Source organism: Conger conger, chromosome 7 (assembly GCF_963514075.1).
Source record: "Conger conger chromosome 7, fConCon1.1, whole genome shotgun sequence".
NCBI classification, from domain to species: Eukaryota; Metazoa; Chordata; class Actinopteri; order Anguilliformes; family Congridae; genus Conger; species Conger conger.
Genome location: NC_083766.1, coordinates 14,524,679 through 14,548,298, shown reverse-complemented (window position 1 = coordinate 14,548,298; position 23,620 = coordinate 14,524,679). Strand labels below are relative to the sequence as shown.

Genomic DNA, 23,620 nt, shown 5'->3' with positions numbered 1-23,620 from the left:
ACAATGAACAACTAATAGAACATAATAAAATAAAATATAAGATGGAGCAGACATCAAACACAATACTGTAAACACAGGGTGTCATTGATTTAGAAAAATATATAAAAATAAGTATTTTAAAAGATAACACTGATATTTGCCAGAGTAATGTCCTCAGGTAGGCCTTCATTATGCCTTCATTAAGTAAGTCTGATGGAAAAAGCCTGTCACCCTTTGCCGCTAATCTAGGCTGTGGAAATGTCAGTAGTGCTCAAGTGAATCGGTAAAAAAGGAGAAGCAAGCCAAACCCGATCATGTGACTGTCTAGTCATCTGAAAAGCTGTTTGTCTATTATGGATGGATTATGATCTAAAGGTGCAGATAGGTATGATAATGAAATGGATAGAGAGGTAACTTCACAGGTGGGAATAGAAACAAGACAAACACTGGATGTCTTCAGTCCTCCTGTTTGGGGAAATTGTTATACAAGTACTGTATGGTAATTTGTCCCAACATGAAATCCAGCCATACTATGAAAATATGCATGAACCTAATACATGTTAATTTGCCAGTATTTCACTAAAGACGAAATTAGTACGTTAAGAAAATGACCGCAAACCGACTAATGACTAACTTATTACTAGGCCCAGACGGAATCTGCAGACTTTTGGGGTTTTCTGCCATGTTTCCAGAGGAAAATCTGCGGTGTGAATTTTCACTCTAGAACTGTACTGCAGTCATTCACTACATTAATCAATGTGTTCTAAGCAAATTTGGCCACAGAAAATGTTTTAATTCAAGCTGAGAGGACCACAGTGTTACAGGAAGTAAAATAAATAAAAATCGATGTAATCAGAATTCAACATTTTTATTTCAGTTACCAAGAATTGCAAAAGTGGGAACATTTCAAATATTGGGACAGACTTGTACATAAAACTATGACTGAAAACTGACTGAAGAAATGCACATGAAGTTCATAGATCAGCCATCAACATTTTAAGAATAAATGTTTACATTGCTCAAGAGCTGGCAGTTACAAACGGCTGGCAGATTAACACGAGAAAGGCCATCGGGCGTTTTTGACTTCTGAAATCAAAATTAATTTTTTCCTCAATTTAGTCAATTCTTCATGACCATACGAACATGTCTTTGGTTTTTTATATATTCCAAAAACATTATAACATTTTAATACTTGTGTATTTTCACACCAACGTTTTTTTCCATCGACTTCCTGGAAAACAAGATTTGACAAGATTTGGTGTCATTGTGTACCAGCGGACGTGTACTCCCCACCCTCAAAACATTTCCCCCGAAAGAGCCGTTTCACTCACGTATACGGCACATCGCGGAAGCTAGTGCTGCTCTAACTTCTGTTCAGTGTGTCTTTAATATTAAAATTACTCCAATACAGTAAATGCTCCTCTTTCCATGACTCTTCCTAAAATCTGTATGGAATTGGGCTGCTGTGGGTGCAGAAATCATGGCTGTAATGCTGGAGGTAGTAAAGAGATAGTAAAGGTAGTAAAAAAGCGCCTTTCTACTACTACATGTTTGTGTTTCTGTTTGGAAGAAGAACCTTACTTCATGATTCAGCCCAGAAGATAGAATTAACATAATATAAGCACAATTATTCAGTCAGTCCAAATTCCCATTACAATTTGGTGCACGATTTTTGACAATGTGATCTTGCCTATTGCACAATATGGGTGTGAAGCATAGAGTCCACTCAGTAAACTCGAGTACACTATATGGGATAAACAACCAATAATTAATTCTGTAGAAATATCCTATATTGAAAATCCCCAACAAATTCAAGAGGGGCAGAATTAGGCTCACTGCACAACTTGCAACAGACTCCTCTGTCAGCTGGTTCTGAAATTACCCAACCTTCAGGTTGAGACAGAGAGACCCCAGCCGACCGGGATTCAAGCCCATGACCTCCTTGCTGTGAGGCGACAGTGCTACCCACTGCACTATCCATGCCACCTAAAAACAGTCAGATAAAATTATTTTGAGAAATTTGAGACTACATACCCTAATCCAGTGGTTCCCACTCACGATCCTTAGTATGACGATTTTCATTCCAGGCACAGGATTTTTATTATTTATTTTCTTAATGCTTCTTTTTAAAATATTCTTATAATATCTTAATTTGAAGCTTTTCATGCCTAGAGGGTTTATTAACCCTGAGCCAAATCCGCATTGTTTTAATAGGTTTAAGGAAAAATGTGATCAGACTGAAACAAATGTTGAACAACTTAATTAGGAGCCTATTCATTCTCCTAATTTGATCAGTTCATTGTGTTACCCTTCTTCAATATTGCACAATAAGCACAGCATAGGATGCATATTCTTCATGCCACGCATGGCTATTTCTGACATATGTCTTAAACGGGTAAATAATTCCTCTAGACATGAAAAGCACATAAAGTAACACTAACAGCCTTTTAAAATTCAGGGATACTAGCATAAACCGGACCATGGTTGAGAACCACTGCCCTAATCTACCCCAAACACACACTATAAGGTTCTATTTACTTATTTTCTTTAATTTTGATCATTTTGTTTTATTAATATTATTTTCTGAATTCCTTTCACATGTCACATTTTTACTTAATCACACCTAATGTGATTATCTAATCAGCCAATTTTGTGGCAGCAGTACAATGCATACAATCATTTACTCCACCTCTCTCTCTTTTACACACTATAATCCATATGAATATCAGACTCTCAGTCTTGCTGGCATTTAAACAGCCTGTAATTAATGACAAACCTACCAGATCCTTTAAGTCCTGTAAGCTGTGAGGTGGAGCTGCTGTGGATCGGACTTGTTCCAGCAAATCCCACAGATGCGTGATCGGATCGAGATCTGGGGAATTTGAAGGCCAGGGCAACACCTTGAACTCTTTGTCATGTTCCTCAAACCATTCCCGAACAATTTGTGCAGTGGCCACCTTGACTGGTCTGGGGCTTCCCAGCCCCATATGCACCTTGTGTCGTGACACGTTCCTCCTATAACCATCATTAAAATGTTCTGCGACTTGTGCCACAGTAGCCCCTCTGTCGGTTCAGACCAGGCAGGATAGCCTTTGTTGCCCTTGTGCATCGATGAGCCTTGGGCGCCCAACACCTTGTCACCAGTTTGTGTTTTGTCCCTCCTCGGACCACTATTGGCAGGTACTCACCACTGCTGACTGGGAGCACCCTACAAGCCTTACTGTTTCAGAGATGCTCCGGCCAGTCCTCTGGGCATAATGATTTGGTCCTTGTCAAAGTCGCGGTTGTTCATTGTTGTTCTCCATTGCTTACTGTATGATCTTTGGTGCGATATGGCTCAGGCAGTAAGAGCAGTTGTCTAGCAGTCAGAGGGTTCCCGGTTCGATCCCCCGCCCAGGCTGTGTCGAAGTGTCCCTGAGCAAGACACCTAACCCCTAAATGCTCCTGATGAGCTGGTCGGTGCCTTACATGGCAGCCAATCGCTGTTGGTGTGTGAATGGGTGAATGAGAAGCATCAATTGTACAGTGCTTTGGATAAAGATGCTATATAAATGCCAACCATTTACCATTTACCATCTTTGGGGGGAAGTCAGTGGAACAATAGTGATATTGTGCAAATGCACAAGTATCCTAGCTAGTAATTCGGCTTGTCATGGCGTTTCTGTTTCAGACCGATGTTACTTCCCTCGAAAACACTGTCAATTAGCAGTATCAAACTTTAAATTGACCTTTGGTCTCAACTAATTATCATTAGGCAAATTTTGCTTGACTAGCAAGTGTGCCAACAATTGTATTTTATATTAATCTATGTTGATGTGCATTTGATAAAATAGTTGTACTTAAGTATATTACATTTGTATGAGCTACTGTAGAGTCTTCTACTTAACACAACTTTCTTTGCAACATGAATTATTGTTAAGTCCTTGAATTTGAGGGTCATAGGAAGGCAAGGTCCATGTCAATCACTACTTAATGGTAAAGGCATTTATTTACCGCAAAGATGGGTTTCTTTCAAGATACCACTACCAGACTATTCAGACAATTATTATTCATAGCAAAGGTCTCAAGTATTTCCATTTAGAAAGTGCTCATTCCCTGGATACTTTGAATGAAATAGTGTGTGGAGTTGCATGTTCCCCCCATGTCTGTGTGATTTTCCTCCCACAGTCCAAAGACAGGCAGCTTAGGTTAATTGGAGTCTAAATTGCCCCTTGTTGTACTCCTGCCGTTGCCCTTGATCGAGGCACTGGCCTCAGAACTGGAGTTGGTCCCCGGGTGCCATACTCTCACTGCCCATTGCTCCTAAGGAACTTGGATGGGTCAAATGCAGAGGATGCATTTCATTGCCTTAGAAGGCAATGGCAATAAAGTTCAATCTAATCTAATCAAAATGATTTAAAATCAACCTGGTCTCTGTTAATAGTTTGGCGACTGACTGCAGTGATATTAAAGGATTAAAGTTGTGTGTTATCTGTCAAATCTTTTTCATCTTCTCTTTCACATGTGACGTTTTAGTGCTAGTTAGGATATAACATTTGAAACGGACCATGTTTCTCTTTGATGTTTATCACTGGAATATATGGTATTTATCTTTTTTCTAGAATAACCCATATCATCAGGAGGCCATGGACATACACTTATCATGCAGCTGCCATTCCACATTAATCTAAGGTAGATGGTATTTTTTACTTAACGGAAATAGGTGCCGTGTGTAGTTTTGTCAAGGGGAAAAGAATATAATTAATCACCAAGGCACTGTTGAGTAGACACGCTAGTAGTGGTATCAAGGATCTGCTGAGCAGCATATCCTGTCAATTTCTGGTGACTGAATGAGGTTTCAAAATTAAATGTGGATTGTGTCAGTGGCGACAGTAGCAGGCAGACCTACATTGCACAGTCGGCTCTGGTGTTTAGTCTAGGCCAGGGCAACATTGGCTCAGGAGGTGAGAGCAGTCGTCTGGCAGTCGGAGGGTTGCCGGAGTGTCACTGAGCAAGGCACCTAACCCAATTGCTCTTGAGGAGCTGGTTGGTGCCAATCACCGTTAGTGTGTGTGTGAAAGGGTGAATGAGAAGCTTCAATTGTACAGCGCTTTGGATAAAGGCAGACATTTACCATTTTAGTGTTTCCCAAGGATGGGAGGAATTCAGTGTCCTGTCACACTAGCAACCTCCACTTTTTGATAAAACAATATGTTGATATTTGGGATGACAGCACAGGATTACAGTGGATACCAGCACTAGACATGACGTGTGTTCCAAATGTAGTGTTTTGCCATTATAGTACTGTTATCATGATTTTATTCTTATACCTAAAATAATTCATCTATTTTATTTTGAAGATAAATAATGTATTTCTTCCTTTGAAGACAGGCTTGCGAAAATACTATTATGGTGCTTTCAGTTGTTTTCAGTTGTTGTTGTTTTTTCAGTTGTCTTTAAGCATTTTGTATGTACTTTTTGTCAGATTGTGCTGAATTTAAGGTTGAATTCCCTGCTTGGTTGTGGATACAATTTTGCATGGATTTTATTTTCTCCTACACAACTCTGAAAACAAAAAACTCGCCTCTTGATGGAATTTATAAATGAATGCGATCATTGTGGCGTGCCCATGGGATAGTGCATACAGGGTTTGTGGAATGTACGCCATACCACGCACAAAAATATATGGCAATGTTTCATAAACTCTTCATTCATGATTTCTTAAAGAGTTTTTGTTCAACAGTTTCTGGAATATTCTTTGTTGAATGGTTTTACTGATAGACATACTCCATACCTTCATTTTGGGGAAATTTTTTTTTTTTTCATTAACCCGTTGGCAAAACATATGCTCTTTGATCATGGCAAGAAAGAAAATAAATATACTTTATAAATAAATATACTATATTTATTTTGACAGGTTATGTTTCAGAAATGGCATCAACATAAAAAAGTGTTATTAACATCTGGTTAAAATTGGGCCTTATTGTATTTCTCGTATTAATAATATTGGAACATCTTTTGACTCAATGAATATGAAAAAGAAATGTATTCTGAAAATGAAAGTTTCTTATAAAGCACTGAAATTCTGAGCAGGAAAAATATTTAAATTAGTACTTATTTTCATTTTGACATTTCCTGTGTATTGCTCCTATTTTGCAGTTGTATTCTGCCTGTTTTTGATAATTCTTTCTTTTAACCAAATTTTCTGCTTGGTCAATTCAACTGCCACATGGGGAGGATACAAATTTGCAGAATACTAATACAGAAGGAATTCATTATTTTAGAAAAATAGTATGATTGTACTTCTCATTTGTGTTTCTTTTTAAACATTACCTGCCTAGTTTCATGTTTATTTTCTTAAATCTAATAATGAAGAAAATGCATGCATGTATTTCTAGTTTTGTCAGTGATAATATGCTAGTGGACTATGGTAAGATAATTAGTATAAGAACAGTGAAATCCACATTGCCATACTGTGGTTTGCCAACAGTTTTTGAGCAGTTGCTTCAGAAGAGATTTCTTAGTGTAAAATAGTATTTTAATCGAAGTGTCATCTGTTTTTGTTTTTCTTCTATTTGGATGTTGTGGTTTGTTTCCCAAATTGTATTGAATGTTACAATGTGTTCCAAAGTCACCCAGGCTGAAAGCAGAACAGCTTCAGGCTTTGTTCTAATGTTCAGCATTCCACATCAAGTGGGCTTTTCTCCACTGAACATTTTGATAACTTACAGCAAGTTTTATTATTTGGCTTTAGAAATCTCAGCCTTGTGTTCATTCACTCAGAAGGGCAAGTCGATTAGCATTCATAAACATGAACTGTAAAACCACAGGATAAACATCTTGGAATATTTTAGTGCAAAACAAATATATACTGCAAAATCTGTGCCCATATGTTAGTCACATGTGACATTTAGACATAGCTGGAAAGCTTCCCTATGAGCCTCTAAACATGAGTATAGATCTGTAAAATCTGGGTGAATTTAAAATGAATAATGTGGCACGGTTCGGTAAGCCTCAGCATAACTATATTCGGCGGTGAACAAAAATGAATACTAATCTCCCTTCACAGTGCTAAACTCAACTCTGTCATACTGACGGAGGCACCGCTTTTAAATTGAGTTTTTAAAAAATCCTGATTCAGTGCTCACGCCCGTAATCGCGCTGAGCCAAAAACAAACCGCTCAGCGGAAAAAAAGAAAGAAAGAAAGAAAAAAGATTTAAACTTTCAGTCTTGCTCACTGGCTTTCGATAGTTCCGTCGATGGAGGGCTGCGTCAGTCATTGGCTGGTCCCCGTCCAGCTCCCGGCAGCCAACTCTCCGGAGGCCCTGTAAGCTGAGAACGGCATTGCTATGCTTGGAGCATCCTGGGCTCTTGCCCTGTGCTCTGATTTACAGGCCACCGGGCCCCACCCCCCCTCCCCGTCCCTCTGTCCCGTTGCATGCACTCTCCAGCATTGGGCTGTGGACACCATATGAGAGTGCAGGATTGCTAAAGGGTGAAAGGATATGCCACCTTTAGCCCCCAAACCCCCCTCCCCTATATCCGTGACCTAAGGACCCTGGAACACACATCAGGCCAGTTCAGTCATGGCCTTCTTCAATTGTCTGTGCACGCTGTTTAGGAGGGCGAAAGTAAGTAGCAGCATGCCTTTATACACGTGAAATTGCGATACCATTGAAAAAGCTTTGCAGACGATGTGGTTTTCCCTAAATTGTAAGCACGTACATCGCGTACATTTTGTCCCAGTATTTCTAAAGCGCACAAAATGTGTAACTGAAAAGAAAATAGATTACTAAAGCTGTGTTGTGAAAATCGATTAAGTCTGTAGTTGGTGTATTTTGGAAAAAATAGCTTCAATAGTTAATTTGAAGGCTTTTCAAATGCAAATTATATACTGTACATGATTTTCAGTTTCGTATTTTGAGAGAGGAAGAGAGTAAAAAAAAAGGGTCCTTTTTAAACTGGCTGCTATTTTCAAACTTGAAGTCTGTGCAACATGTGACTTCCAAAAGTAACGGACATTCCAGGCTGTGTGAAGAGGGCGTTGGAATGGAATGAATGCCAGTTTGTTTCCAGACAGCATGCTCACACATGGGTGTTAGTTAGCCCGCAGTTGCTGCAGCAACCAGATTCAAAAGTGACTTTGCTTTCACATTGTGGTATTCATACGAGAATGTGAAAGCAATTAATGATAGAATGACTGTATTTCTTTCTCAGACATGAAAGAGATTATGAGAAGGGCAATACTCCTTATGAGATTCTATTTACAGACATTGATTATAATATAACATATATTATATGATATAACTGTCACAATACTTTATAGACGTTCATGGAAAACATTTTTGTGGATAAAAACCCTTAGGACTCTCAAATGTAGACTGAAGTCACTGATTGTCAACATGTCAGAATGCATAACCTAGAATTTCACAAGTGCCATTAAGTTTCAAACGAAAAAATAAACCTTGTTGTGCCTGGTTTCAAACAACGAGTTAATGAAGTTCTACATGTTAGGGCAAACAAGAGAATAAAGTTAACCTCACTTTTGCAAATACCAATGAAAAACATTGTTTGCACAGTGCATTCCAGGGTGATAAAGGTCTTATTTGAACTAAAAAGGTATACTCCTGTCCTGATTAATAGATCAATGTTGGAAGCACTCTTCCTACATTCTTTTTAATCTACAATTTTAATCATATGAAGTGCAAAGATCTTAACAATGTGACATTTAGGTACCACTTCTCTTCAAGTGAAAATAATTGGGCTTTCTTCCTGTCAGGGGCTGCCCTTGCCATGGGATCATAAAGACGCAGGTAAGAAAGGACAAACTTTTGCTTTCAGTTGTTTTGACAAGCTGCTCTGCTTTTTTAACAACGGAACTATGTTGGTAATTATAGACGCTCTCAACGGTGGTCATTTATACGTCTTGGCTAAAACTGCGTTGAAAAATGTTCCGGGACACATCAGGTTTGAACATGTTTACTGCCAGTTCTTCTGGAAAGATGAGCTTGCAGAGGTGAGATTATACTACAGCAGGAGAAGAGTCAGTGGAAAGCTAAACACCATTTGGGCAATTCCACGGTGACTGACATTACAACTGCTGGATATGTGGTGAAGCCCAATACAGCTACATAATAGAGTCTGATAAGAGTTATTGATGCCTGAGGGTTATAAAAGCATATGTCAGTCTCTTGTATCTGTATGGGGCTTTACCACCCAAATATCCAGCAGTTGTAATGTCAGTCATCATGGAATTGCCCATTTGCTGTCTTACACTACAGTCCCTTTAGGGATTACTGACCTTGTAAATCCAAGGTACAACCAAGATTTGATTCCCCAGTGAGGTAATCTTGCTCTACCCTTGAGCTAAGAAGATAACCTGAATTGTATGAATGCTTTTGCAGTTATTTGAACTGTGATGACTAGCTAGCAACCCACGGTATGTATAGTGACGTGGTTTACCTTACCCCTTTTGAAACAGACCGTTGCCACAGAATTGATTAGAATATTAGATTTAATTTGTCTGAACAGAAGACAATTATTATATTCGCTATCAGTGTGATTAACTGAATTATCTTTTAATTGAATGTGATTAATCTTTGATACAAAAAAGCACCATATTCAACTTCAACGATTGCATTGGTTGGAAAAATATATACAATGGGCTCCAGAATTATGGGCACCATGTTAAATATGCACAGAAAGTGCTGTAAACTAAATAAATAATACAGTTATTGATATGAGCTTTATTTCACAAAATGCGTAAAGTAGTGCACTTTATTAATGATTCATTGGAAATAAAAAATGAATTTTCCCAGAAAACAAGTTCCACAATTATTGGCACCCCTGGTTTAATATGTTTGCACCCCTGCAAAGATGACAGCAACTCTTGCTATCACTCTGATACAAGTTAATCTTCGTCCACAAGACCTTTTTCCAGAGCTGTCGTTGTTCTTTGAAATACTTCTAGGCAAACCGTGACCTGGCCATGCTGTTTTTGTGGCTAACCAGTGGTTTACATCTTGCAGTGTAGCCTCTATTTCTGTTCATGAAGCCTTCTGCGGACAGTGATCATTGACAAATCCACAGTTGACTCCTGAAGTTTCTGATCTGTTGGACAAGTGGGGATTTTTCTTTATTATGGAGAGAATTCTTCTGTCATCAGCTGTGGAGGTATTCAAAGGAGTCAATTAGTAAGCTCACCAGTGCTCTCTTTCTTCTTAATTATGTTTGAAACTGATTCATTTTGATCCTTGAGTACATTCTGAAGGCTCTTTTGCATGATTTCAACTCAGTGAGCACTATATTAATTTTTATTTTATATTAGGTATTTTAGACTTTTTTTTTTTACTTCTACTGCTGTAACCAATCCACTTAGAGTTATGATGCATTGTGTGTTCAGAGATGCTCTTCTGCATACCACTGTTGTAATGTGTGGTTATTTGCATTATATTGGATATGAATTTATGTGGTCTTTGAACAAAGAGGGGGAATAACAGCCCAAGCCAAACATCCAGTTTGCTTGTGTGTAGTAGGGGATTCACTAAGCAAACACAGCTTTTTTTATCACAGGGTGCATGAGGCAACAATTATTCACAGTGCAATACTGACCTAAAGTAATGGTTTAGTGCAAACGCAGGTTTCAGGGAAGCATGGTACTTTGGATGTGCAAACAATATTGCTCTGCAATATTCCTGTATAAGATGCAATTAAATATTTGCCTTTTATAGTTAATTCATCAGCTCATGTTCGGCCCTAGTCTATTGAGTAGCCGGTCTATCTGGATCTGTTTGCTTCCTCTTCGAATGAAATTGTTTTCAATGTAGGACAGAAAGCAGAATGTGAACATGGGATGCTTCTTCTACAGGATATAGCATGAAAACAATTTCTATGTGGCATAAGCGGGTAAATAATCCCTCTAATGAAAAGCACATAAATAAGAAACAACTACTGTAGAACAACTACAGAACAGAACGATAATTCACATAAAGTATCGGTTGTCTACAGCCATGAACATCGTCTATTTCATGTGGTAAATATAGGCCAAGTATGGCATGTCAAACTAGAAGCATGGCATGATACAATAGATGGGGTAAACAAATATAGTACCAAGATGGATACAAATGGAATGTGACAGTCCTACATGAAAATACAAAACAACAAGTAAAACAAGAGAGGGCTATCGGATTAAAACTCAAATGATAATGGATGTACAGTGAGAGCTGGTCAAGGTACTGCTTGAAGCGATATGTCTTCAGACAGTGTGTTTGATGGGGTTCAGACTTCAGTTTCTTTTTGAGCAAGTGAAAAGCATGTGCAATGAGGTTTAAATCTGGTGCCAGGACAGTGAAATAAATGGTGTATTTAAGAGAATTGATGCAGTTTTAAAGACGGTCACAGCAAAAACTGATTTGATTTTAACTATTTAACTATAGTTTAACTATTCGCTAGTCTTTATTGTAAATTTCTCAATATTTAAAACTGTTGATTTCATTATTTTATTATAGAAATTCCAATCTCAACTTTCTGTTCTTGCTGTTCATGAGAGATTTACATCTGGAAGTATATTCTCTGTAATTTCTCTCTCTCAGCCTTTTGTGCAGTTTCCTACAATACCTATAGTACACCCCTAGTGTATGGAGAAAATTAGCAATCACTCAAGTTGACAATTTAGGATTTTTTCATGCGTCATCACTTTCTGATGTCTTGAATGGTCTGAACCCTGGTGATTCCCCCAGTTGTGAGTTTCTTTAGGACATTCCACACTGTTGCCTTCAGAATACACAAACATTCTGCAATCGCTCTAATTGATTTTTTTCCTTTCCTTTCATCCTCAAAATAGTTTTCTTTGTTGTTATATTGAGTTCTCTGGCCCTTATCTCCTCTCATGTGGTGTAGCTTACAAAACTCTATAAATGCTTCCAAAGGATAAATCCCATGCATGACACTCACAGCTTTTCATTTATAAATTATTACAGTAATATGGTAGCCCTGTGAAGTTTGAAACAACTGACAGTCATTTGTCTCAATACTTAAGTTGGAATATAGGGGGGATGTAATATAGCTCAATGTCTTATAATGTCTTTATAAACACAGGAAGTATTTGAAAATACAAATAATTATCATTTTCTTTTTTTTAAATACCAGTTACAAAGCACAACAATATTTGAGCACAAATAATGTGTTTCCCAACCGTTAAAACAATGTCTCTAATTGTAAAGTTACAGATCCCCAGTTTGGGGAACATAGCCTCAAGAAATGAGTATTTGGAAAGTACCAAAAAACCTGTGTTTGGTTGTCAGATCATTTTAGACACGTTCTTGTACTTTACACTATTGACAGGGGAGACGGAAATGAGTGGGTTCTTGTGGTGAGGGCTACTGGTGGGTGTACACATACACACAGTGGCCCACCCAAACGGGTTGTTTGCCCAGCCTGGAGAGACCTGCGAGTGGGTAGAAGTCTCCTACACATCGGCTATCTGCACCACTATTAGAACTGAAATTTAGAAATGTGCAACAGTACCGACAACCACAACCGAGCAGCACCCCCCAGACCCCCCTGCTCACATAACGAGCAGCACCCTCCACCCCCTGTCTGCCCACTCTTTATACCCAAATGCCAACCCCAGCATGACATTCTGGTAATTCCACTGTCTTGTGCAGAAGAGCTACAGAAGAGCACACAAAGTGGTTGGCAGGGCTGGGATGGATCAGTATGCTGCCTGCTGTTGAGGGAGTAAAATACCATGATCAAGGTTTTTAAATGGACATGGCTGACTGATTAGCCTGTTAAATTGAGGGACACAAAAGGTCAGGAATCATAAGTAATTGCTTTATATTTACCAGGAATGGAACAGAATATATTTTGTTTGCCTTCTAAATGTAAGAAACGTTATCACCTCTCCGTGCATAACCTTGTATTGGCACTTGTTTTTGAAGTTAAATTATCATTATAGTATCTGCTAATTGATCCATCCAGTAGGCAATTTAGAATATACCGTTGAAAATTGATTATTGCTTATTGTATATTCACTCTAGTTAATGGATTAAAAAAACTTAAATTCCAATTATAGCTCTTTCGTATCATAGTTTACCGGTCTACACATATAGGTGTCATATTTGACATTCGTAGCCCTATTGTTAAAAAAGACCAAACTTGCATATTATTCAAGCAAACGAAAGAACTTGAAATCCCAGAATACATTGCGAATCTCAATCGAAGAGCTGACTGCTCCGCAACGCGGAAAGTTTCTGTGAAGAGGAAAAAGTACTGTATGCACTCCGAATACCGGTGGAATAAGTATGGATTATCAACAACAAAAAGAAAGATTGTTTAGATATAAGAACACGTCGGCAGTGGCCGATTAGCCGAGAAATTTGGAGCCTCTACACAAGAAGCAGGAGAAAGTTTGACAGACGAGTAAAATCTGGAGAATGGAGCGTAAAACATGGACAAGACTCCGACCAAGATCACTAACTCTGCAATTCAGAGACTCGACTTACAAAGCCTTAACTTTGTTGCGGAGAAAAGCCAATCAGCGACACCTTGAAGGTAAATAGCCTAATAACTGCTGCTATGCTGCTTTGTGAGGTTCCATTAATTCTAATAGGATTATTCCCTAGCTGCTTGGGAAATTGAGCTCTACAGCCAAATGAAGTAACTTAGTTACGATACGAGGAATGATGTATGCTAGCACAGAGTTGGACTAATTTACTCACTGTTTAATTTCACATCAGTTACAGACTCATCTGGACTGTTATCTGCAGTGGACTCCACTTTCTTAGTTTTTATATATATAATGGGTATTCACACCGTTGTTATAGTTTAAACTATTTATCAGGCAAAGTTGTCATTTTAGGTAATAATTTTTTGGGGAAAAAACGGGTTTTGTCAATTGCGGACAATTCAATTATAGTGTAAGTTTTTAAATGCATGCCTAAAAAGTATTGAATCACGAGAGCTTTTGCACTTTCCACCCAATACCTTCAGAATAGAATAGACTAGCATAATTCAAAGCTAGGTCAGTTGAATATCTATTCAAAACGAAAAAAAACCATTCTGATTTAATTAAGTGTCTCGTGAATTATAAAGCACTTTTTCAGTACTCTAGTGTGCGAAACATCATTTTAATCTTAATCATTTTTTGTTCGGTTTTACAAACAACGTGGTGGTTCTGTCACCGCAGAATGTCATGGTATCATGTTACTACAGCAGAGCAGAAATTCAATGGGGAACATTGACAGATTAAAAATTAATTGTATGGTTGATTGATTTCTAAGATATTTATATATATTTATATTTATATATATTTAGTAAAATAAATAAATACATAGGAGGCTTTATTAACATCCAGTTCAGCTACAGGAGCCAAAGGTTATTCCACTCATCCTGGCTAGCAGATGAGAGCCCCCAGTGTGCTGTTTGAGGCTGCTGGCTGCTCTGGCTCTGTCCACTCCCCTGCTCTGCACACTGCCCTCCTTGTTATTTGGCAGTGTATGTTTCACATTCACGGACTGGCTGTCATTCCCAAGTAATTTGTTATGAACTATTAATACTCACTGATGTGTGGCCTGTCTCAATGAGCCCCATTGATGATGGACAGCTCAAACAGGATGATTGATGCAACTCTATGACCAGGCTGACCACAGCCCTTGTAATTACACAACAAAATGTTCTGCTCAGTGCAGTAAAACCTCCCATTGCTATTACTTGAGGAGTAAGGACGATTCTCAAAAAGTAAAGATTTGGAAAATAGTTTTCAAAGGAGGGTTCAGGTTATCCGCTTTTATTCTGTATTGTTTGTACTATTGACAGTGTCATAGTGTCATCTAATTACCTGCTTTGTTTCCTGATCACTGTTTTGGTGAAAGGTTGTCTTCATTTCCATGTCTCTGCTTTCCTATGTGCTCAAATGCACAGCTCATGTCTGTTTGCAGTTTTTTCTTTTTAAGAATATATGTGAGTGCTGTTAGCGAGAAGTAGAAAACCTGCCACAAGCAGCTCACTTCACTCCTGACTTTTGAAAAGCGGTCTTTATCCCTTACCTGGCGTGTGGCTTTAGCCACATGGACTAACATGCTTTATAGGAATTGGTGTGCAGGGAGATTTCAGTTAATTATCTTTCTCGTAAAAAAGCATTGTGGTATATGCTACTGAGCTCCTCTTGTCAATTTTCAACTGTAGTAAAGGGCACAAGCAGAATGATTTCTGAGCCCCGTGATTGAGCTTCCTCTTTTGAAAGGTCTCATGCACGCATTGCATCACCAGCTATAGAATTGGTGGCTCTCAGAAGGGGAAGCGCACTCTTAACCAATCACCACAACTCATGTTACAGCAGTCATAGCTGTGAATGCCTAGGCACAGACACAGGCAGAGAGAGGGCACAGTGGTCTACAGGCATGGGGGCTTGCAGTCACATTACACACTCAGTCACACTCACTGACACTCACACTCTTTCGCACTCTCACAGTCTCACACTCTCTCTCTCTCTCACACACACACACACAGTCTTTCTCCTCGTCTAACATGTTCTCGCTCCCTTCCTTTCTAAATGCAAGTAATGTTTTGGGTCCGGCAGCTCTTGTATGATGGTCGTCTGGCTCGTTTAGAATCCACCATCCACCACTCCACTGCTGGAGCCGGGTTCAACTGCTGCAGGGGAGGGCCCTCCAGGCTGATTCTCATTGGATCTTCAGTGGAGGAGATGTGGTGGCTGCTTCTGGTTGAATTTCTTATTGTATTCTGAGCGGAGAAGCCTCCTTCACAATGAGCAAGGGATATGGGGAGCGCCATCATAATCTGCACCAGTTGAAGTATGTTCTAGGAAAACAAAACAAAATCTTTGAATGTCATTCTTAACCAATCACTTGTCAAAACATCCATACCAGGCAGCACTACTGGTCTACAGTATAGTCCTTCTTGTAGGGGTCCTTGGTGAGCATGGTCTGCCACAGGCCTGTGTCATTTTCACTGATCTGAACCGTTATCCACAGCCACTCATCCTGAACTGCTGCAGTGTTGCACCCTGATCTAAATGATGAACAGAACTGGTCAGGGGAGATTTAAAATATCATGCACATTGGCTCATTTGGCAATATATGCATAGATACATTCTTACCTCTTAAGATTAGGTCTGCCACACTACCACTATGCCACTGTGTACTACAATCAGATGACAGGAAGGCCATGAGTCATGATCGAAAACCATGATCGAAAACCTATGATTGAAATAAAGAATCCCATCGTTCCTTCAGCTCAACAAGACTGATGTCTATGGCAGCCACTATGTGATGTTGAGGCTGGGTGAGGGTCATGTTTCCCTTCAGTGTTATTCCCACACAGAGAGAAAAAATCTAAGGCTGAAATTGTTATGTCTCTATATATATTACATTTTACTAAAACTTTGCCAATGTTGCTTATCCCAAACATACACTTTTATCCTAACACACCTGGAACTTTATTTCATATGACCCCTGCTGCTGAGGAGGCAGTTCTGGATCTTCTCAACATATCCCCTGCCTAGTCATAAAGTCCTCCAGCCTGGCAACTGGCTTTCTAAGCTTACTTGAAGCTTGGGGAAGGATGAGGTCATTCCTCTGGAGATTGAGGCTAAGACTAGGTAGCTAGAATAGTGCGTCATCCATTTCCCCCTTCATCTACGAGTAGTACAATTATAAAATGTAGCTGGAATGCAAATATTATGTAAGACATCATGTAATATAATATGCTTATGGTGTTAATAGATGCTCACACACAACATATGAGCCTAATAATCAAATGCAGGTTTTACTTGGAGATAATCAATGGATATCTCACCTTCTTTGCCCGTTCTTTAAGTATTTTATAGTTGCTGCAGCTAGGTATTCCATGTGCTGGTGGACTACAGAGTATTGTCCATTGTCTTTGGCTGAGCCCTCCATTTTTTTTCCTTTTATGCAGGAACACCTTTAGTGCTCTGTAGACGTGGGGGATTCAGCTTCACATATCTACACATAGCTCTTTATCCAGGGCATACAGTTTTTACTTGGACTTTCTTGGACGGATTTCTTCATGCATTCCTCTTCCTCACCTTGGAGTACTCCCCAAAAGTAGCTTTTGTGGTATCCAACACACCTTGAATTAAGTAAAATAAAATTATAGTTTGTGGGATTTATGTTGAAACTATTCTTCTTGTGGAGCAAAATCATTGGGGCAACGTCACTCAAGTAAAGCAGGTGCAGTACGTTGCATGCAGGGAGTCGTAGTTTTTAGACATATACTTATTGTCTTTATTGCGAGTTTTTATCAGAACGTAAGTTAATTAGTGTAAAACATTTTGAAATGTCCTGCCTTCCAAAGGCACAGCATTCCATGGGCTAGAAGTGTGACCACGGTTTACTCTTTCATTCTGTCTTTGCTTGCATGACACAATCAGTTTCCCGTTCCACCATACATGCCCACTATGAACGAGTTCTGCTTTAGCCGAGCACATTTTAGTAGAAATTTTTAATGAAGTAAAGGTCATTGAAAATTTCAAAAGCGTCACCTGGATAATTGACCGGTTTCATCATTTGGGCCTGTAATTAGAAAAAGAAAGGGTCGCAAGACCCCATTTTTCCGCAGAATTACTGGCACCATGGAGACTGACCGTACATTGGAGTTGCACGGTTCGGGTGGTCAAATTGACAGTCATTAATGGTGGCCGGCTGTCGGTGGACGTTCGCATGCCGGTTTAAGGAACTTCCCCTGCTGCTCATTGCTGGCACCAGTACAGCCCTCGGTGAAGGAGACAAATGATGAAGGACAGAAGGAGCCCTTGTGCTTGGCCATTAAACGAGGGCACACTCTCTCTTTATTAGATTTAGTGTGGCACTACCAGAATAATTCGGATTAGAGTCTAATTCATTTAGCTTTTATCTCAAGTTCTTTGGAGTGTTTAACATACGCAAACAAAGACTGCTTATGAATGGCTGAGATACCTAGTCACCATACAGCCATTTCATACTTGTGTCATGTTGCTTCAACCATAGTGATATAGGCATATTGTCTGGGCCTGTATCCTAATGTATACTCCATAGCCATCATTACATTAGTTAGCAGATGCTCTTTTCCAGAACAACTTACATTGTCGGCCATAAAATCCATGACCAGGCACGAGAAAGGGTTATAGTGAACAACATTTGGAGAAAAGGGCTGGATTGACATAGTTTCACCCCTGCTACCCAGAGCAGAGCTGAGGAAGGAGATGGATATGGTCACCACAAACCTACAGAGTACTGTTGGTGATACCCTCAATGAATGTTCTTGATACTGCTGTGGGAGTAATCAAGGCAGCGCCAGACAATGGAACCTCCTGAGTTGCATTGGAAAGTGCGCCACCTGCAGGACCTTTCTACCAATTGTCAAAATCTCTGTTGATTCTGCAAAGTTTGAATGATCCCATTGCAAAATGCAAGGTGATGTACCTTTGCAAACTCATATGAACTTTATTAGTACCACAGGACCTCATCATTTCATGTCTTAATGTTGGGCGGCATGGATGGTGCAGTGGTTAGCACTGCCGCCTCACAGCAAAGAGGTCCTGGGTTCGGATCCCCGTCAGAGTCTGAGATGCTGGGATAGGCTCCAGCCCCCCTGCGACCCTGTTCAGGATAAGCAGGTTAAGATAATGGATGGATGGATGTGTCATGTTGCCTGGCTTCTGCTTTTGTTCTCCACTGACGTCTATTGTAGGCTGTCAGTAATTAGAAATTGTGTTATTTATATTAATTTGTCAAGCCTGCCAATGAAACATACCACTTGTGTGAATTTAATAGAGTTTCAGCTACCACAAGCACTGTACATTTACCCATAATAAATGGGAAAGCATGACATTCCCTGTCCCAGAGATTTCTTTTCAGAAGTCTACAAATTGACTCTATTGGGACTTTGCACATTTAGGCTATTGGCTAACATTTACTATACATTTATTACAGTTCAATGTGAAATTGTTCCAGGAAGAGAGCAAGTCGCATACATTTTGGAGCATCAAATAATTTAAAGCAAAAACATTGATGGGTTGAGAAATGGGGGAGGATCCCAGCAATGTCAAGGATCAAAGCAAACAGTCAATTCCCCTCCATTGTACTTTCTGTACTATGATCCCATCTCTATCTGTAACCCTATCTGCTGTCTTTATCTCAATAAAGTGAAGTGTATCTATTTCGGGGATTGGCTGCTTTTGAGAGTTTAAGACAACAATCCATAAATAAGTTAATGTAAATAGCATGGTTTAATGCTTCAGTTCAAATAAGCCACATGGTTTCCAATCCCTGGAGTGCAGCCTTGGCCGGTCAGGAAAATAATTTCACAGCACAAGCATTTAACTGCAAATTTGAATGGATATTCTGTATAAGAGTTACTTTACCGAGAGATATGTGGAGAGTCAATATTGTGTCGTTCCACGATTAAATAATGTTTAACTATTAAAGTAAACCAAACACAACCTTTTAGGTAATGTAATAATTTAAATTTAAATTAAAAACGTTGATGAATTTTGATGCAGGCAACATTACGGTTTGCCAAACCCCTCCCTCTTGGCAAGTAACAACTTGTGCTACTGGGCATTTCTGATTTTGCCAAAAAAAACAAATATAGTGGAGTAAATTTAGTTCATGAGAAGCTCTTCCTGGGCTGCATACCTCACAATAAACATTCAGACATTTTGATAGTGGGGAAGTCCTATTGGCTCTTCCATGAGAAAAAAGAAAATGGGGATGGAGTCTCAAGTGAAGCGATGGGGTCACACACACACACACACACACACACACACACACACACACACACACACACACACACACACACACACACACACACACACACACACACATTGTCCTGGAGGCCCCGTCACTGGTGTGTATCAAAACTGTGATGCACTCTGGTAAAATGTTTTAATCTATCTGGGCGACATGGCTCAGGCAGTAAGAGCAGTCGTCTGGCAGTCAGAGGGTTGCCAGTTCAATCCCCCGCCCAGGCTGTGTCGAAGTATTCCTGAGCAAGACACCTAACCCCTAAATGGTCCTGATGAGCTGGTCGGTGCCTTGCATGGCAGCCAATCGCTGTTGGTGTGACTGTGTGTATGAATGGGTGAAGGAGAAGCATCAATTGTACAGCACTTTGGATAAAGGCGCTATATAAATGCCAACCATTTACCATTTACTATTTATTTATTTTTTGTTATTACTTTGTCTTAATTATGTGCTTTTCCTGTTTAGAGGGATTATTAAATTATTTATTTATCTAGCAACTAATAAGCAATGAACTGTTCCTTCTCTCCGAGGTTGGGGACATTATACACTTTGTGTTGCATTCTTTTTCTTTTACTTTGGCTGATTGAATCACATGATATACTATAGCAGGCAGTTATGCAAGTTCAAATGCTAACATGCTAATCTGTGAGACGGCTGACTGTTTTTCATTTGAGGGAAACGCTGCTGAGAGACCTGCTGCTGTAATTCAGAGTGAGGGTCTCTGAGCATGCACCTTCCTCACCGTTGACCATGATTCCAGCTGGCCCTCTGCAAAGAGAGTGGGGGAATTGTGTGCCGCCTTCATTCACTGCAGGCAGACTCAATCCTGACACGCGGGGCTCGTCTGCCGGCGTGTCCTGCTATTCTTTCCCTCCGGGGCTGTGTCATGGCATGTGACAAGTTGTTTGTGGGATAAATTCATGGAGAGTTGAACAGAAACAGTTTTGGTATTTTCATCGTATTGAAGATAATGGAAAAATGAAAATTCCTGACGCTATTATCTATTAAATCTGAGTGAATGGATTGAAAGTGCAACTGATCTGACTGGCCTGAAATGTTTATTCGCTCTGTGATTTTGGGAGCTGGTTGTCATTATATTCTGGATATGAGTGGTTGCTTTGGGTGTTGTGCGAGTCCAGAGATTTTGAAACTTGTGTTCAATGTGTCCCTGGCCATGTGTCCCTGACCATGATTTTAACAATGATCTGACATTCAAATTAAGGTGCTCTGTCTACTGTATGTGAAAGGGAATAACTGGGGGCAGAGCTGAAGCGACCATATTTATAAATGTAATGTAGATACTGTCATATTAATAGGAGTGTAGGGCCTCCGGGTGGCTCAGGCTATAAAGAGGCTCGCTCTCAGGAAAGAGAGTGAGTCATTTGAGTCCCGGTCATGCCGTTGCCATTGGCGAGGCAACAGTTTGAGAGGCCACTGCCCGTTGTCCCCCACGGGCTGAAGGCACATCTCTTCAGACTGTGCCTCAACTAGCTCTAACACTACTCCACTGCAGGATTACCCCAGGATAATGTAGTATCACTGTCTTCATCTTCCAACCTGTCCATGTTGTCTTTGTATCTTCAAATAGCACTTTCACTTTGCACTTGTGTCTCCATCTTTATATTGTAGTTGTTTACCAGAATTCTTGTTGTCATGCCTAGCTTCTAGTTGCCATAACTTTAGCCTGTATTTACCATGTGAACTAGACTTGATGTTCATGGCTATGGATAACTAATGCTTTGTGAATTGTACCTTATCTAACCTGTGTTCCGTAGCTGTTTAATGCCCTTTGGTATGTACTTATACGCTGTTTTGGATAAAATGCCAAATAAGTGTAATGCAATGTAATCTAACAATTGGCTCAGCCTTGCTGGGGAATGACAGGGGGTAATTTCTCTTGGTGTCACTTTATAGTGGCCACTCCTGGTCAGATCAGGAGCCTGCAGATGCAGAAACCAAAAATACACTGACCTCATTCTCCTTTAGTCACATGGGCAGTGTGATTGGTGGTACACCTGCGGTGTGACAAATGTAATGCGAGAATAGGAGTCACGTAAGTCTCATGTCTGCCATCTTCTCATGACGTGAGCAGAAATGACTGCTTGCGGGAGATCAACAAGTTTGGTAGAGTTCGAGGTTTGGAAAAAATGGGGAAAAATCAGGGAATAAAATATATATATTTAAAATAGGCATGTAGAAATATTACATTGTAATAATAAAATGTTGGTTATTTTATTCAGGGGTTCTGTCTAATCATTTATGAACAGTATGTGCAATGAATTATTTGAATTTCTGGATTTTTCTGGAACAATACTTCTTATTTGATAAGTTATTTAGCAATAGCTACTTAATGAATACCTATCAATAACCTGTCTCAAAAGGGTTGTCTGAACTGTGTATACCCACAGTGAAAGTGAAAGACTGAAGGCTGTACAGCAGGGGTGCACAGCAAGGGCCGATCTGCTTCAGGATTTTGTGCCAACTTCTGCTCTTAATTATTTAATTAGCTAAATATTGTCTTGATCAGAAATTTGTATATGTACCAGCTACAGTTTATCCTAAAGCTTGTACTGTGCTTAAGTACAGCAGTGAACCAACTTCATTTATAGAGTGGTAAGAACAATAAATTAAAAGGTAATTGGTTGGGGGGAAAAAACCAGCACACAGACGGCCCTCAAGGACAGGAGTTGTGTATTTTGTCTTTTAGCGGCTTCTGCTTCAAACTGATGGTACTTGAGGTGATGATTAAGAAGGCCTGCCAGTCTGTGTTGAACATGCTGATGCAGCATACTGTCAGCGGTTATGTCTATTTAAAAGGAACTTGAGGCACTGTTATCTTGAATGTCTGGCAGGAGACCCTCTTTGGCCTCTGTCTCCGTGAGACGCATGACTTTGACCTTAGTGAACTCTTCCCACGAGTGGATATTTCTCACACTGGAAAACAGCCATTGTTGGACACGTTATATGCTGGTAAGGAACTCAGTGACCCGTCATATGTCACGTATATACATAAACAGGAAAAACATTGTTTTTCCCCTCAAATGTGTATTTTTAGAAAGGCAGGAAGCTTGGAATCACTGCAGTGTAGGTCTGAAGAAACAAGAAAATGAAATAAAACATGGATATTAATGTCTTGAACAATTTTAAAGGCTACTGTTGGAAGTAAACTGGGTCAGCCAAAGTATTCACATTCACATTTTCATATACACCATTTTTATAAAGATTGGGAAAACCCCAGAAAATTTAACCTATTATCACATGACCAGAGTTTTTACCACGTTTACAAAGCTCAGGTTCTTTGAGCTCTCAAAATCACAGTGAATAAACATTTGACCTGACCTGACCTGACTGCCCTAAAATGTTTATTAGCTCTAAGACTTTGGGAGCTGGTTGTCATTATATTCTGAAAATTACTGTTGCTATGGATGTTGTGAACTAGATTTGATCTTTGTGGCTATGGATAACTGATGCTTTGTGAATATACTTGAATACGAACATATTTATACTTTTCTCACAATAGCTGATTTTCTGGACTGATGAAGAAGCAGTCAGTATATTAGTGGATACCAAACTCTCTTGTTGACAGACTGCTTTGTAGTAACATTAGCTTTCACTCAAAATCTAAGTTGAGCCTGGATCACAGATTTGTATAGCCAAAAATTGAATTGTGCATCAGGGTAATAAAAATGTAATTTTTTCAATAGTTGTGACCGGGCCCTTAATTTCTTGCTGAACAAAAGTCAACTCAGAATTTTGAATTTAAGTTCTGTACGGAATTTTGAATTAACTGCACAAGTATGAAAGCAAGGCTGTTTGTTGTTTTGTTTGCAGATTTCTTGACTTTCAACACATACGGTTTATAAAAATCAAATTTCTTTTTTTACTTTAAATG

At 39.5% G+C, this 23,620-nt stretch overlaps 1 protein-coding gene across 3 annotated transcripts in view; it reads left to right on the top strand.

The window, feature by feature from the left end:
- LOC133132811 (stAR-related lipid transfer protein 13-like) overlaps positions 1–23,620 on the top strand; it is a 53,181-nt gene that overhangs the window by 179 nt on the left and 29,382 nt on the right. Inside the window, exons 1-2 of one of the 3 annotated variants that reach the window (XM_061248562.1) lie at positions 7,502–7,590; positions 8,739–8,772. In XM_061248562.1, coding sequence (XP_061104546.1) covers positions 7,546–7,590; positions 8,739–8,772 — 79 coding nt within the window. In that variant the 5' untranslated portion in view covers positions 7,502–7,545. Of the gene's footprint in view, positions 1–7,501; positions 7,591–8,738; positions 8,773–13,038; positions 13,514–23,620 lie in introns of those variants that run through there. The other 2 variants (XM_061248563.1, XM_061248561.1) reach the window with 2 other exon arrangements.